Source organism: Lepidochelys kempii, chromosome 8 (genome assembly GCF_965140265.1).
Source record: "Lepidochelys kempii isolate rLepKem1 chromosome 8, rLepKem1.hap2, whole genome shotgun sequence".
NCBI classification, from domain to species: Eukaryota; Metazoa; Chordata; order Testudines; family Cheloniidae; genus Lepidochelys; species Lepidochelys kempii.
In genome coordinates, this window is record NC_133263.1 from 1,640,182 (window position 1) to 1,656,099 (window position 15,918).

At 48.6% G+C, this 15,918-nt stretch overlaps 1 protein-coding gene across 4 annotated transcripts; it reads left to right on the plus strand.

Annotated features, from left to right (window-relative positions):
* The first annotated feature begins 183 nt into the window (after positions 1–183).
* On the plus strand, positions 184–14,412 carry KIAA1191 (KIAA1191 ortholog). 4 transcript variants are annotated; one of them, XM_073355165.1, is made up of 8 exons: positions 184–703; positions 2,007–2,087; positions 4,812–5,002; positions 6,881–7,007; positions 8,537–8,661; positions 10,942–11,048; positions 11,466–11,614; positions 12,421–14,412. In XM_073355165.1, the coding sequence occupies exons 2-8, from the start codon at positions 2,060–2,062 to the stop codon at positions 12,627–12,629; spliced, it is 936 nt and encodes a 311-aa protein (XP_073211266.1). In that variant the 5' UTR covers positions 184–703; positions 2,007–2,059; the 3' UTR covers positions 12,630–14,412. The 4 variants fall into 4 exon arrangements, with proteins under 4 accessions (XP_073211266.1, XP_073211267.1, XP_073211268.1 ...); XM_073355166.1 differs by lacking the exon at positions 184–703 and having other exon boundaries at positions 2,003–2,087; positions 4,743–5,002; XM_073355167.1 differs by lacking the exon at positions 184–703 and having other exon boundaries at positions 2,004–2,087; positions 4,748–5,002.
* The last annotated feature ends 1,506 nt before the right edge of the window (positions 14,413–15,918 follow it).

Genomic DNA, 15,918 nt, shown 5'->3' on the forward strand with positions numbered 1-15,918 from the left:
GGGCAGCTTCTGCGGCAGCGTTTGCCGGCCCCGGGCGGAGCCCGGCTGGGGGAGGAGACGGAGCGCGGGTCTGACACGTGCTGGGTCACGCGTGGGCGGCCCCCACGTTCCCAAACGGCGCGGCCTTAGGGACGGCCCCCAAGCTCTTCCTTCCCCTCGCTCCGCGGTTCTTAGCCTTTTGGCAGCGGCAGCCCGCGAAACCCATTCACGGGGGGGCGCGGGGCCCTTTGGAAAGCGGAGCCCCCCAGGGCTGCCCGGAGCGGAGCGCTAGGCTCCCGTCCCTCGCCCGTGGGCCCTTAGCCCGGGCATTGGAGCGAGGGGCGGGCTCAGGCTGCCCGCGGCGAGCGGAGTCTGCTGCTGCGGAGCCCTCAAGAAACGTGCGTGGGCCACGCAGCGCACAGCCCCTCGGCCCCAGGGCGGAGAACTACAATTCCCGGCGCGCCTCACGGCGGCCCGCGGCCTCCATCTTGCAACCTGCGTCACCGAAGTATCGCGGGACCGTAGCCCTCTACACGCTCCGCCCCCTCCCCCCCATCGCCGTCGCTGCTGCGCTGGGGCGAAGGGGGAGGCTCGGCCGGGCCCGCGCCATGGAGCCTGCGGGCCGCCCTGCCCCGCGCCCCGCCGCGGGCGGCCTCCGCCTCCTCCGGCTGCAGTGCGGGCCGCGGCCCCGGCCGGCCTGTTAGCGGCGGGCGTGGGGGCCCAGGTACTGGGGGCTGCGGGAGGGAGGGAGCTGTGGGGCTGGCTGGGGAGGGGGCCCGGGGGCTGTGGGGTCGGGGAGGGGGGCTGTGGGGGCCGCGGGCGGGGAGGGAGGGAGGGAGGGGGGGTTGCGGGGGGGCCGCGGGCGGGGCGGGGGGGGTTGCGGGGGGGCCGCGGGCGGGGCGGGGGGGGTTGCGGGGGGGCCGCGGGCGGGGCGGGGGGGGTTGCGGGGGGGCCGCGGGCGGGGCGGGAGGGGTTGCGGGGGGGCCGCGGGCGGGGCGGGAGGGGTTGCGGGGGGGCCGCGGGCGGGGCGGGAGGGGTTTTGGGGGGGCCGGCGGGAGGGGAGGGAGGGGTTGCCGGGGGGGCCGGCGGGAGGGGAGGGAGGGAGGGAGGGGTTTTGGGGGGGCCGGCGGGCGGGGAGGGAGGGAGGGGTTGCCGGGGGGGCCGGCGGGCGGGGAGGGAGGGAGGGGTTGCCGGGGGGGCCGGCGGGCGGGGAGGGAGGGAGGGGTTGCCGGGGGGGCCGGCGGGCGGGGAGGGAGGGAGGGGTTGCCGGGGGGGCCGGCGGGCGGGGAGGGAGGGAGGGGTTGCCGGGGGGGCCGGCGGGCGGGGAGGGAGGGGTTGCCGGGGGGCCGGCGGGCGGGGAGGGAGGGGTTTTGGGGGGCCGGCGGGAGGGGAGGGGTTTTGGGGGGCCGGCGGGAGGGGAGGGGTTGCCGGGGGGCCGGCGGGCGGGGAGGGAGGGGTTGCCGGGGGGCCGGCGGGGGGGGGCCGCGGGCGGGGAGGGAGGGAGGGGTTGCCGGGGGGCCGGCGGGAGGGGGGGCCGTGGGCGGGGAGGGAGGGGTTTTGGGGGGGCCGGCGGGAGGGGAGGGGTTGCCGGGGCCCGGCGGGCGGGCCTGCCCGAGCAGACCCGGGGTCTCTGGGCCCCAGCCTGTCACGCGTGGGCTGCGGCCGGGCCCCTCTGCTCCGCGCCCTGCTCCCCGGGGGCCGCGGCTGAGTTGCCCCGGGGGGTGCGGCCCGCTTCACGCCCCCCCCCCGCCCGGGGCCGCCTTGTGTCCGGCGGGAGCTGTGGGGCGGTGGCGCTGCTGGCGGGCGCGGCCTCTCGGCTTTCCGGGCAGGCGGGTGGCCGTGGGCGCAGGGCGGGTCACACGCCTCCCCCAGGGGGGTTGCGACGAGACCCGTTGTCATCCTGCAGCCCCCCAGTCCAGCCTTCCCGTGGGCACTTCGAGTTCGTGTTTCATAAGATGGTCTTGGGTCATATTTACTGTAGCCTTGGTGCCTTTTGCAGATAAAAACATTCTCTGTTGATTTATCAGGTAACGGGAATCGGTTCTGGATTTCCATATAGAGGAACATCTGGATTACAGTCATGGCTTCAAGACAACCAGATATTCCTGGTAAAACTAATTCTTTCCGGTAAATTTTAGTCTAGTCACCTACGTGATGGTTAGTTGTGAGAAGACATGGGTTTTATGTAGGCTCTCTAGTCTGGATCAGGTGTATAGCCTGGTTAGGGTATTTGGTGTCCAGTTGAGGCTAGTGTGTCAGCTTTTAAATAGTGCCACTGTATCAGTGCTCCTCCCAGTGAATTATTTCTATTGTGTCAGGGCCTCACGATGCCAGGTGCTGTACAAATACCTCTGAAAGACCTTAGGGTCTAAACCAGTGGTTTTCAGCCTATTTACTGTTGTGGGCTGCATATGCAGCTCTCTGTGTTATGTGGGCCAAATCCACACAATATGTATGCTACCAGTATGGCCCTGAGGATGTCACTTGGGCCGCAGCTGTGGGTTGAGAACCACTGATTTAAACTATTCTGGTTAGTGATTGCCTCAGTCATGACACTACTGATAGTCACATGACTGCTTTTGTCAGAGTTGGCTGCTGTTAATATGACATGACAATTCATTAGCAAAGTCTAGAGAATTTGTCATACTCCTGCGATGCAGAAGAGGGTATGAAAGATGAAGTGGGGAGGTGTTAGGAGTGATGTCCTCCCTAGTATGTGCCTTTTGTGCTCTCCAAGCTGGGATATCTAGGTCTGGTGCAGCCTCTCTCTCACCCCACAGCTGCTGGAACTTATATTCAGTGCTTTCCATAGACCCTGCCAGTGGCCCTATCCCTTAAAGCCATCCAGAGACTGATGTTAATGTTCCTTCCCCATCCCACCACTGTTTAATCAGGGAAGATTTGTGAGTAGATTTGTGGAGACCTGACAAAGTGTTGTATGTTTTCGCTTCACCTGAGGGTCTGAAAATAGCAGCTTGATTGTTTGGCACTAATTTATGGGAATACCTGATCACATAAATAGATCTTGTAAGAATGCATGCTACTTGCAAGCTCTTTTTTGGTAGAACAACCTTCCAAAATATGTAAATAAAATCAGATCCTGAACTTCAGCAGTGCTGTTGGATTGCACAAATAAACTCCTAACTGTATGCATCTGATGAAGTGGATTTTAGCCTACAAAAGCTTATGATCAAATAAATTTGTTAGTCTATAAGGTGCCACAAGGACTCCTCATTGTTTTTGCTGATACAGACTAACACGGCTACCACTCGGAAACCTCTCACTTTAGAACCATTATTGGTTTAGCCACATACAAAGTTGTCAGTCTTAATCTCTCAACTCCTGGATTGTTTAGAAAATTGAGCTGCTTTTTTACCCAAATCAGACTTTGTGCTCCTGTTCAATGGCAGTCTTACCACATAGATTTTCTTTAGTCATTGGTGAACTTTGCGTTTTAGCCCACAATATATGTAACTGCTTAACAGATTGCTATGTAGGGTGATGTAGCTTGAAGTACTGCTGTTAACTGTGACTGACAGATGCGAAGCAGTAGTTATGGGTAACTTACTTTGTGATTAAAGTGTCACATCAAATCTGATAGTTTGGAGTGAGGCTAGTAAAACCAAAAACAGCTCCTAGAATTTTGCAAAGGCTGCATAATTCTGACTAGAGTGTTGTCACGGAGTCCCAGGGCGATGTTCTGGAACTGCTCCCTACAAAGCCAGTCAGGACTCTGAGGAAGTCTCCTTTCTGGGAGCAGATTGTCTGCAGGACACACAGCTTCCACCTTCCTGGGTCTGACCTCGGAGCATTCAGCATCCTCTGCCCCTCCCTGTGCTTCCCACAGCGAGTCCGCCCAGGCGCCCAGGCGGGGCTCCTGGGGAAGCCAGAGGGTCCTGCCCCCCAACGCCGCAGTCAGACATGACTCTCAGCCAGCCAGTAAAACAGAAGGTTTATTAGATGACAGGAACATGGTCTAACACAGAGCTTGTAGGTGAAGAGAACAGGACCCCTCAGCTGGGTCCATTTTGGGGGGCAGTGAGCCAGACAACCCCATCTGCACTTCACTCCATGTCCTCAGCCAGCCCCAAACTAAAAGTCTCTCTAGCCCCTCCTCCTCTGGGCTTTGTGGGCCAGGAGGTCACCGGATTCCTTTGTTCTCCAACCCTTTAGCTCTCACCTTGCAGGGGGGGAAGGGCCAGGCCATCAGTTGCCAGGAAACAGGGTATCGGCCATTCTCTGTGTCCAGACCCCTGCCCACACCTGCCCCCTAGGGCTCTGCAACGATCATACACCCTCATCCCACCCCCTAGAGACTTAAGAACTGCCTAGGGGAAACTGAGGCACCCCCACACTATTCAGAGGAAACATTAAGAACAGTCCTGCTTCGTCACGAGTGTCTTATAGAGGAGTATTGCAGCTTATGTCTCCTCAGTCTTGCAAGCACAGGCACTTCTCCAACAAGTTCTAAAAATAGGGTTGTTTTTTTCCCACGTAGAAACCTGTTCTTCCAAAATAGTGAAACTTGTACTAAGGATGAACTGCTTTAGCAACCACATCAAAATATCCCCAAGGTAACTGCCCATTAAAAGCCCCTTTTTAGACTACAGACTTTACCGGTCGTTTGGGTAGCTGCTTAAGACAAACTTCATAACAGGTGCTTCCAGCACCAGTCTCATTTTGGTAGTGGGTTTTACTGTTGTGAGCTGTACCTTGTCTCTGAAAAGTTAATAGATTCTTAAAGAATCAGTGTTTTTAACCAGTACAGAGATAATCCCGTTTGATATGTCCAAGATGCATCCCACTGTGAAAGCTGCCATCTTTGTTCTTAGCTATTGAGCATGGCTCTGGAGGGCTTCTAGGAAAGATGTCCTTGCCTATTGGAATGCATCGTCGGGCATTCAGTTATGATGATGCCCTGGAGAATCCAGCACCGATGACTCCTCCCCCTTCAGATATGTGCTCCAATGTCCTGTGGAAACAGCCAGTCATCCCAGAGCGCAAGTACCAGGAGCTTTCAAAGGTATGCACTCTAGAATGGGTGAGGAGATGGCAGGGAGGTGTCTGCTAGATTCTAACTGGATGAAAACCAGGAACTCTTCTGGATTAAGCAAGTGACTACTACTTTAAGGTGACCTGCAGAGGTGGATCAAAACTGGGAGTGTTTTGATCAAGGACAACTTCCTGACACTTTGCCATTAGAAATGTAGTTCTTGTGCAGCTTGTGAGTCTGACTGGAGGAGTGGTTAAATATCACAAGAGAGAGCTCTCCAACTGAGAAGGAGGGACCTTTGGTCAGAGTGCTACGATAAATCTTGGCCAACACTGACTTCACACTAAGGACTAACACAGACCTTCTTTCTCTGAAACGTCAACTTCAACAAGCCTCCTCCTTAAACTCAATACATATCTTCTGAAACCTCCAGCAAAGCCAGAGCTGACATTCCTGCCCCCCCCCCTCCTTTTCTTTGCGTGCTGGTAGGGAAATAACTTTCAGGCTTTCTTTCGTCAGAAAGAAACAAAGGCATAACTCCAATTGCTTACATTTTTTAAAGGCATCCTGCAAACTCTGAAGAGTATGAGTATGTCCTCTAAAAGAAAAGGAGTACTTGTGGCACCTTAGAGACTAACCAATTTATTTGAGCATAAGCTTTCGTGAGCTACAGCTCACTTCATCGGTTCATCCGATGAAGTGAGCTGTAGCTCACGAAAGCTTATGCTCAAATAAATTGGTTAGTCTCTAAGGTGCCACAAGTACTCCTTTTCTTTTTGCGAATACAGACTAACATGGCTGTTACTCTGAAACCTGTCAGTATGTCCTCTGTGATTCTGTCCACTTAAGCAAATGCATAGTGTCTGGTGACCATAGAATGAATATGCTCCAAGAACTTGTCTAAATGAGAAACTTGTGTGGGTGTTAAGATGTAAATTTAAACTGATACAGTTAAATCAGTGCAAATGGCATGTGTCTGCTCTTTGCGTATAAGAGCAGCTTATTTGGTTAACTAGCTCCATTAGGATCAGGTTTAATTAAGCTGAAGCAAGTCACACTTATACTGAAATTCGTGTCCATGCAGTCATTTGAACTGGCTTAACTGTATCTGCTTAAACTGGTTTTTATTCTGCCAGTGGAACTTCCTTGTGAAGTTGTCTTAAGCTGGAGCATGGTGTGTAAAAATCAGTGCCCAGCACTGAAGGCTATTACCTTCTGTTCAAGCTGCAAGAATTGTTTGTCATTTCAAAAGGTGCTTTCATTTTATAAAGTAACAAATTAGAATCCAGCAGACACAGTCCCCAGAGTCTAGTTAAGAATGGCAAAACTTTGGGTGTAAGCTACCTGACTAAGTTTAGAATGTCTTAAAACCAGTATAAAGTATTGGAGTAGGGCCTAGAATAATAACATTAAAGTTTGAGCTCCATGACTTATAAGTGGATCTGATCTCTCTAACTAGGATGTTGGCTAGCAACTTGAGTGCCATCTATCAAAGAATCTCCTTTCATGGAGAAAGACCTGCCACATGTTTTGGTCAGATTGGGCCCTGAGTGGAAAGAGAAGTGGTTGGTTCTAGTTTCGTCCCCAGTGACCTTTACCATTCAGACTAACAATCTGCTGGCTGTGAGCCCAGTGCTTTCCAAATCCATATGAGAATGAGTGCCTGTTGTCAATAGATAACAGGAATGTCCTATCATGAAGGACACGAAAATGTCCATTTCCTTAAGAACATTGAAGTGCCAATTATGATTAGTCTTAACTCTTAAGCAGTGCAAGTTGACTTTTTTGCTTAACTAGTTATGTGTTGGTTAAAGCCCTGTTGTGATGAGAATTCAGGGAAGGGGTGTAATGCTCAAGAGGTAACTTTCTCCCCTTTGTCTTAAACTGTACCCCACTTCCTCTGCACAGGTTGAGGAAGGGGAGACTAGCATGTATCCACCTGTCATAACCCCCTCATCTTCCACTGAAAGTGTGAACAAGGTCCCAGTGGTGAAGGCCAAGGCCACTCATATCATCATGAATTCTCTCATTACAAGTAAGAACTCTGATGTATTTGTATTAGGCTACTTAATAGATATGGGAGTGGGGTATGTGCTGAGATCACATGCAAGTCTATGGTCCATTTGACCAGATTTCATGGCCTAATTCTTCAGCCAGCCTCAAAACCATATAGACCTAATATGTGTAGGCTAAAACAATTTTTGTGCACTTGAGGGGGCCTCACAAGCTTTGTAGGTGCACTAATGGAAAAATGCAGGAAACTCTGCCCTAAATCAAGTGCTGGATGAATAAATCTGAAACTCTGTAAACTTTCTTTCTAGTGTTGGAACTGGGTTGGTGATGGAGGTGTGGAGAAATTGTTTTTTTCCAATTAATGTCTGCTGCAGTGTTTTATAGTCTTATTTTTGTTACAAGGATCATGAGAGCAGGTGCTGCCAGCTGTCACTTGTTTGCTTATTAGCTCATTCTGTTTAACCAGTAAGTGATCTTCAGTTGTACCAGAGCGAAGGGGAGGATTGACCCATCAAACTGATAAGTACTTAAGTATAACTCACTGGCTTCATGCATTCATGGTCAGCAGTGTGGCTGTCTTGAACATGAAGAGAACTTTGTGCTTTTAACAATGAGGCTTTAGAATGAGACTGGGTCTGTAGTGCAGCAAGATCTGTTCCATCCTTATGAGTAGATGCTAACCACTAGGGTGTAACTGTCACTGGATCTTACTTTATTGCTGCCTGGCTAGCTAAAGCTCAAATGTTAATATTCAAGCAGTACTTCCAGCCCTATTGGGTTTGTCTTAGCACAGCGTTCTGGAAGTTCACAAAGAGCACGTTGTAGTTGTCTTTGAAGCTCTTTTATAGAAAGCTGGCAGACCTGAGCATCTTGCTAAAAGCAAGTCTTACGAAAACGTCAGCAGTGAGGAACCTAGTTCTAGCTGAAGTGTAGCTTCTGTACTGCTTTAATGATGGACTGGCATTCTGTAGGAAACTATCAGGTTCTCAAACAGTTCTTTCCATCGCTTAAGACTTTACCAGTAGTTATAAATAAGAATTAAAACCTTCAAAAACCACTAACATTTTTGACAAACTTTTCTGAAAGACTGCTACATTAGCTGTTCAGAACACTTGAGTCTGAAGTAAAGAACTGGCAGCAATACTTGTGTATATGGAGTTTGGATGCATTGGGATTATTCTAAGTGGTTATTTTAACTGCCTGGGGTTTTAGAAATATTCTAATTCAGGAGCAATGCTAGCTTTCACCCTTCTGGCTGAGATGTGCTTGTGACAAGCCCCGTGATTTGGGAGCAGTCTTATTGCAGAGTTCCAAGTTGTTGTTCTGTTTACTTAGAACCCTAATGACTAACATGTCTTTCTGATCTGTTGAATTAGAAATTGTATCCCTCTAATGTGTTTGTCACATTCGATCTCTGCTGACTCATCACAATGCTAAATTCTGGATCATGGAAACTCAGTTTCTCATGCTGCCTCTGTGTTTCCCAAAACTGCATACAGGCATCTGTGTTTTCCTCTAGTTTGTGTGAATGTCTCATCTCGTTCATTCTAGAGCAGACTCAGGAGAGCATTCAGCGCTTTGAACAGCAGGCAGGGCTAAGAGATGCTGGATACACTCCCCACAAGGGCCTCACGGCTGAGGAGACAAAGTACCACCGTGTGGCTGAGGCACTCCATGTAAGACATTTGTCTCGTCCTCTGCTTTGGCTTTCTTGTAGTTTGTGTGCTGCTTTACCTCTGCGGGACTCAAATAGCCCCTAGAATTCGGGAAGCGTTCATGGAACTGTGTTGGGGCTTACTCTCACTGTTCGTAGAACTCTGTATTGGTAACAATGGCTGGATTTTTCTATTTAAATAGCCCGTCTTGGCTTTGTTTCGTAAGTCATGCATTTCACTAGTGTTGCAATGACTAGGGACAATCTGTGGTTTCCCCAAAATTTAACTCTCCGATTCTAGTAGGTGAGTCTTTAGTATGTAAATAGATGTAACTGTCTGTTTCAGTATCACTCAAATCACAATCAATTGTGAATCCTTCTTTTCAGTGCCGCGATCCACCCTGAAGATAAATTACCCTTTAAAATTGTAAATTTCTGTGAACCTGTCTGAGGCTGGACATGCCATCCTGCCATGGCACTGCATGTGTTCAAAGGGATGTTAATACTTCTTAAAATACATGAATAAAGCTTCAGGGTGGGAATACAACTATCACCAATTCTGGCTTTCCACGATAACTCAGTTCTGCTTCCTGCCTTTGTGCAGACTCCTCAGCTACCTCCATTTCTGTTGCTCTCCTGGGCTTGTAAGAGACAAGCTGTCTTCCAGCAGTAACTCAGGGCTGCTCCGCTTCCTGCCTCTCTCCTTCTGAAAACATGAGTTTTAGCTGCTCTAACTACTTTGTTGCTCGCTTCCCCGTCCCCTCCAGAAAAGAAGCCAGCAGGCTCCATTCCCCTAGGCAGCCTCTACTTTGTAAGGGAACAGATCATTGGTTTATTACATTACTGAGATGCTTGTTAATGTTGAAATGTGTAAAAGGTGAGCAGTTTCATCAGCTGAAGTGCATGATTTGCAGAACTCCTTCCTGCAGCAGTTCACTTTAGTAATCTTGAACTTCTCCTGTAATATTTTTCTTCAGATATCATGGGCAAATAGAGTAGAAAATACTCCCCTCCCCAATATAGGGTTAGAGATGTCTGTAGTGACTGATAGTTCTCCTTCACAGTTACTAACGTGGAATGTCACACTCTGCCTCAGGGATGCAGAGGCTGGCAGATGAAACTTGCGTAACTGTGTAGTCATTCTGGGCTGAATGCATTTCTGCTTCTCTTACGAAGCACTGAATTGACTCCTCTCCCGTAGTCTTGGCTTCAGTGTGTTTGACTGTTAGACTGAACTATCAAACTTCATTACACCAAAAGTCAAGAATGCAATAGATGTGAGTGCAGCTTTTCTCTGAGAAGTGACTCTTCAAAAACAAACCACTGTGATCTCATTTTCCACTTCCATATGAAGCCTGCTCAGCTTACAAATAAAGATATGTTTGCTGCCACGGCAATTAAACAACCTGGGAAATCCAATCAAACTGTCAGTCACCATTAATATTGTGGTATATTCCAACTGTAGAATTGTCTGTTTTATACATGCCAGAATAGAACACAGGTAACTCTCTTAGATGTATTGACTCTACGGTGCTCATCAGAGTAAAGCAGTAGCAGTCTGTCTCCCTGTGGTATCCAAGGTGTCATAGAATCAGATGAGGGGAAAATTCCTGAGTCCCTCTTCAAACCATGACTGCCCTCAAAGATCGCTTTGTGCTGTCTGGAAGGACTTGAAATAATCTGGTTGGTGTGCACAGGGTCATTGACATGTCTCTTGTTTGTATAGGCAGGAAAGCATTTAGAATCCTAATGCTGACATGGCTTACAAATATTAAACCATGATAACCCATTTAGAGGTAGTAACTAGATGAGTTAAATGCGTGAGGCCACCTGGGTCTTGTGGCATCTAGCCATGACAGTGCTATTAGGATACAGATGTTAATAGTTCTCTGGATGAACTAGCTTCACTGCAGATTCAGACTACCTCTTCCTTGTAAATGCCAATCACGATCCTAACAATGCACTAACAGAGGACAGTATGAATCCAAAGAGTGTATGACTTTGAACTGTTACCATTGGCTGCCTTTAGGCTGGAGTAGATAACTCAAGACCTTATTCCAGAAATGCTCTGGTAGCAAAACTATGACAGTCTGAAATGGGGAGCTCTTACTCTGTTGAATACACTTTAACAGGCACTCTTGCATGCAGACCTTGTAACACACTAAGCTATAACTCCTGTTATACTATTCCATCAATTAAAGGGGAAGTGGCATGCTTATGCTGAAACCGGCTATTCTTTACTCCTAACCCTCTTGTTGAAAGGTTTATATTGATTTTGTTTTCCTCTTGCCCTTTCTAACAGAAGTTAAAGATGCAAAGTGGAGAGATGGCCAAAGACGACAAACAGACATCTTCCACTCAATCCACTCCAAGCAGCACCCCCCACTCTTCTCCCAAACAGAAACACAGGTACACTCCCACACAGGGCAGTCCCTTGCCTCCCAGGAGGAGTTGGTTTCCTTCAGGCCACTTAAAATCAGAGTTGCAACAAATAACTTTCCTGGCCAGCACTGGAGAACTCAAATCTTATTGAAGGGGTGGAGTTCAGAGCCTCCCTGGATTCTCTGTAGGAATATTCAGCTCTGAATGTTCAGACTGACTAGATTAGTATGAGAGCTTCTAGAACTCCTTGTGGGTGTAAATTCTTTCTACTGGGGGTGGGCAGACATGTACATGTCCATGGATATAGGGAAATGACTTTCAAGCAAAAGGCCTATTCATGCTTGCTTTGGGAATGGTTGCTTCTGGTGGTCCCATGCTGAGAAAGACTAAACTCATGTTTCTCCTTCCAGTTGTTAATACTCCAAAATTATTCTTTTCCTCCAGGGGTTGGTTTAGTCAGGGATCCTCCAGTTCTATCACTGGCTCAGACTTGGTCCCCATGGATTCAGATGGTGGGGACAGAGACAGAATATCCTCTGAAAAATGGAGCCTTTTTGGACCCAGAGCTGTCCAGAAATCCACTAATGACCCAGGTATGTGCCCTCTAGGAGGAGAACCCTTCTCAAAAGCCGCCAGAGGTAGCGGGAGATGACAGTGCAAACACTTAATTCAGAGAGCGGGTCACAGGGATGACTTGTAACTGTGGACCAGTGTCGCCGTCGTCACTACCCCCAACTCTGACTATTCAGTGGAAACTAGCGCGAAGTGGCCATAAATAGACTTCCATACACACTCGGCTGTGTTATGTAATGGCCTCACAGCCTTTATTGGTAACTGCACCTTGTGTTGCCCACGTCTTGTCTCAGTGTCTCAAGCTAGAGCATCTTGTGGATGTGCCAGTGGAAACAGATGACTGGCAGGTGGCCACTGTTCTCTTTAGTAACAGTATTGACACTTCTGCAGCCTCTCCCTGATGGCAGGGGCTGCGCTTAAGAGCTGCGTGGATGGTAGCCTGCCAAATATATGGCACCACGCCTGTCGGCAGCTAGTTTTGAAATTGTCATCTCTGCTTCTTACATACCAGGAAGAAGCTATCTATAGGTGTGACTGTCTGTGCTGCCCTCCCAGAGGTTTGGTACACTTCTGCATGGATCTGTGAGGAACATGCACTGTAGGGCACTAGCTACACTCCAGGGGAGCTGGGAGGGAGAACAAAGTGAAATGATTCTTCTGTGTGTGCCTTACATACATCAAGGCAAGACGTTAACCTTCAGTTTTAAGAGCAGCTTCCTTATGTTGCAGACCTTGATATGTGAATGTTCTGTAAAACCTGAGTGAACTGTTCAGTATTTGACTCTTTTTCCTGTTGCTTATCTGCTGTAACAACTTCTTCCCTCAGCGGCCTTTACCATCCAGTCCTATAAGGGTGCCCAGAAGCCATCCCCAATGGAGCTGATCCGTTCCCAGGCCACCAGGATGGCAGAGGACCCAGCTACCTTCAAACCACCCAAGATGGACATTCCTGTTATGGAGGGAAAGAAACAGTCGGCACGGTCCCATAACCTCAAACCCCGGGATATGAATGTGCTCACTCCCACGGGATTCTAGGAATATCGTTGCCTCCAAGGAAGGATGTTCTTGGTGTCTTCATAATGGATTAAAAGATGGTTTTAGGGTATGCTTCCCAAACCCACTCTCCTGCACAGTTACCTTCGAAAGTCCATCTTTCTTCCACGTCAGAGCACCAATGAGACAGAAACAAGATCTGGAAAACAACTGTCACTGCTTCTGTAGTGCAGCCTGAGTTTCCTGGTTTTTTTAGAAAGTTTCTGTAATAGCACCAAGTCCATATAAACCGTCCTGTATCAGTTGCAGTCCTATCTATCTGTACAGCAAGATTCCACTGGGAGATGTGCACTGCTCTAGAACCTGAAAATCCCCACCTTGTTGGGAGGCCTCTTCCTCAGCATCATGCTGTGCTGAGGGCTGTCCTGCCCAGCTATGTTCTAGGCTTCTACTTCTCCTCTGCTCAGTGCCCTGGTCAAGTCGCCAGAAGGACAACATGCTTCTCTCTAGGATCTAGACGACACCAGCAGCTGGTGGCCTTGTGCTAGAGACCAAACATCTCCAGCCAAGCCTGTCAAGAACTGGAGCATTCACTGAGGTTCTCTATCAAGATTCCCTTACATAACTGTCTAGCTCCCCTGCTTTGTAATGTCTGCTTATAGTAGTTCCACATCTAGTGTTTGTTTCTTTTTGGGTTTCTTTGTTTAAAGGGTAATTGATCCATGAACAGTGACCATTCTAAAGATCGGCCCTTAGTGTTAAACTCTGTTGTGCAGTTCTGTACTGGTGCTTGGTGGCAGCAGGGAAACTTTTACTTCTGCTGTCAAAGGGCTTCATTTTCCAGTGGGCCCAGAGAAGGAAATGGCCAGAGCTAGTGTGGCTTGAACTAAACCCTTCATTTTCTTCTCAGATCTTTGCATGGTGACACCATTCTGCTGCTTTCAGTGGGGAGCAATGGAACTACACTTTGTCTCTAGGGCTTTGTTTTGGAGATCTAGTTGTATCTTGTAAGAGGTACGTGTGGAGGGGATGTAGCAGTTAGAGAAAGGGACGTGGACAGTCCCTCTTATGTAGGATCTTTATTTCTCAACATCAGATTCATGCTTGCAGGCATTGAGGGGGACTAAGGGAGAATTTAATCTTAAACATTCCTCCTGTGCTCTGGTAAGACTTAATATTTTTCTTAGCCTAGATTTATACACATTCATGGGGAACAGTCAACACGCACCTTCATGTCTCTTCCTCCACAGAAGTGGGGAAGAAACTTCTAAGCAGCCTCTAATTCACCAAGCAATGGAAGGAGGCTTAGTGTGAAATCTCCATACTTGCCCTGTGGCAAACTGGTCACTCCAGAGTCTTTACATTCCTTGACAGGTACTGGCCTGAACTATCCTTTCCGTAGTGGTCACTGTAGCAGTCAGATGGCATGTAAGGCCCAGTCTTGTTGCAGCCAGTGTTAAAAGCCTCTTATAGTGAAATGTCTTTCCTTGGAGCTCCACAGAGAGGCTATGTCCTGACCACACTGCAGTGGTTAGCTCATGTCCCCCTCTTTGAAGAAACGTGGTTTGTAGCACAGCTTCATTTCAAACTTCCTCACTAATGGCAACACCTGTCACATGTGTTGCATTGATAGCACCAAGGACTCCTTCCCTAGTAATCAGTTGTCATTATGGATTGGAAGTGTGTGTGATCAGTGGTAATCGGATGACTTTGGCTTCCATTAATTTATTTGTGCAGTTTGTGCTCAGTCCTTTTTTTTTTTTCTTTTTTTTTTCTTTTAAATGTGCCTAACTGTTACATGAGAATAAAAGCCCTTGTGAATGGAGACCTGTGGTGGGTCTTGCAGCAGCACAGCAGGTAAAGTGCCGGAAGGAAATAAGAACACACCTGAACCCCAACCGGGCGCTCTGCTCTTTGCTGAGTAACTCATTAACTTGTCTGTGTCTGATCTGTGACATGTAGGCACAAGTTCGGTCACAGAGGCATCATTTTTTTTTCTTTTTTTGCATTGCAAAGTCCATTGCTGTGTACTATCCTTTCTTGGAAGGAAGATAGTGGTGTGTAGTCTGGGCCCGAAGGGAGGGGGTGCTGCTATTTCAGAACTTACTGAATAGAAGTGCTCATGAAACCAGAGCCAATGGAAAGCCATTGGTGGGGGATTTCCTCACGTTCTTAAGCTGTACTTGGATAATGTGCAGCTCCCAGGCAGGTAAATGGTCATTTTCCCCATGCCTGGGGAATAATGTGGCCCTCTCAATTTCAGTAAGTGTAGCCAACCTCCTGGGAAATATGCTAGATGGTTATCTAAGGCTATAAAACAGTTTGTGTGGCAGCAGTGCGGTACACAGGTAACCATGCCTCTCATCTAGCTTTGACTTTTTTTCTTTTAAAAAGGAAACACTGAAGCATGTGGCTTGATGCCACTGCAGTACCCTGCCCTCCACAGCTAACAGGGTACACAAAAGGGTGTCTTTTCCCTGCATTGTTCAGTATGCAGTTAGCTGTGTGCATAAACAACATTCCTTGAGTAGCACTCACTTTGAACTGAATATTACACTTTGAAGAGGTACAATGAAGTTTATAATTGTAATTGAACAGTTAGAACTTGATGAAATCAAACCCTGTTTTCAGCAGGGTCTTTGCTATAGCTCTTGCATGCTGTTGATGTGAACTCTACTCCCAATAGCTTTGCTGCTGTGGCTGTTGGATTCCCAAGGTATTTTTAATCTGGGAGCAGGGAGCAAAGAAAGAATTGCAAAAAGAAACCGCTTTTCTTCTACTCAAATAGTTGAGCCGTTTGTGCTCGCTTCCTCCAGCTCATCGCCTCTAGGCAGAGACCAAAGCTGGGAAATGTCACCTAAAAGACCAACTTCCAAGTTCTGGAGAAGGGGCATGCGTGTGCTTGCTGTTGCTCTTAAACAAATGTGCCTCCCACCTGGAGTAACCATGTACTCATCATTAGAAAATGCTTTCGGTGTACTCTCCTGGAAGAGCAGAACTCTACCCCCTCTCCCCTATGTTTATTTCCTAGTACTGTTGACACATTCATTGTCTCTGGTGCAGGGGGTTATTTCTGCAGATCCTTCAACACAGACGAATGTAAAAAACCATACATTTCTATTGTAAGAGCATCACAGGGCTTCAGGTACCACTCCTGCCCTTAACTTACCCTTCAAAACTGGCAAGGTTGGGTCCCTAAAAGGCAGGCTCATAGACCCCTTGTTAGGTTACTAAACTAAGTGCCCTGGCTTTCAGAGGGGCGAGAGTGACCGTGTCTACAGACCTAGTCACTGCACAGTAGGTAGGAAAACTCAGCTTCTGCTTGCTGTCC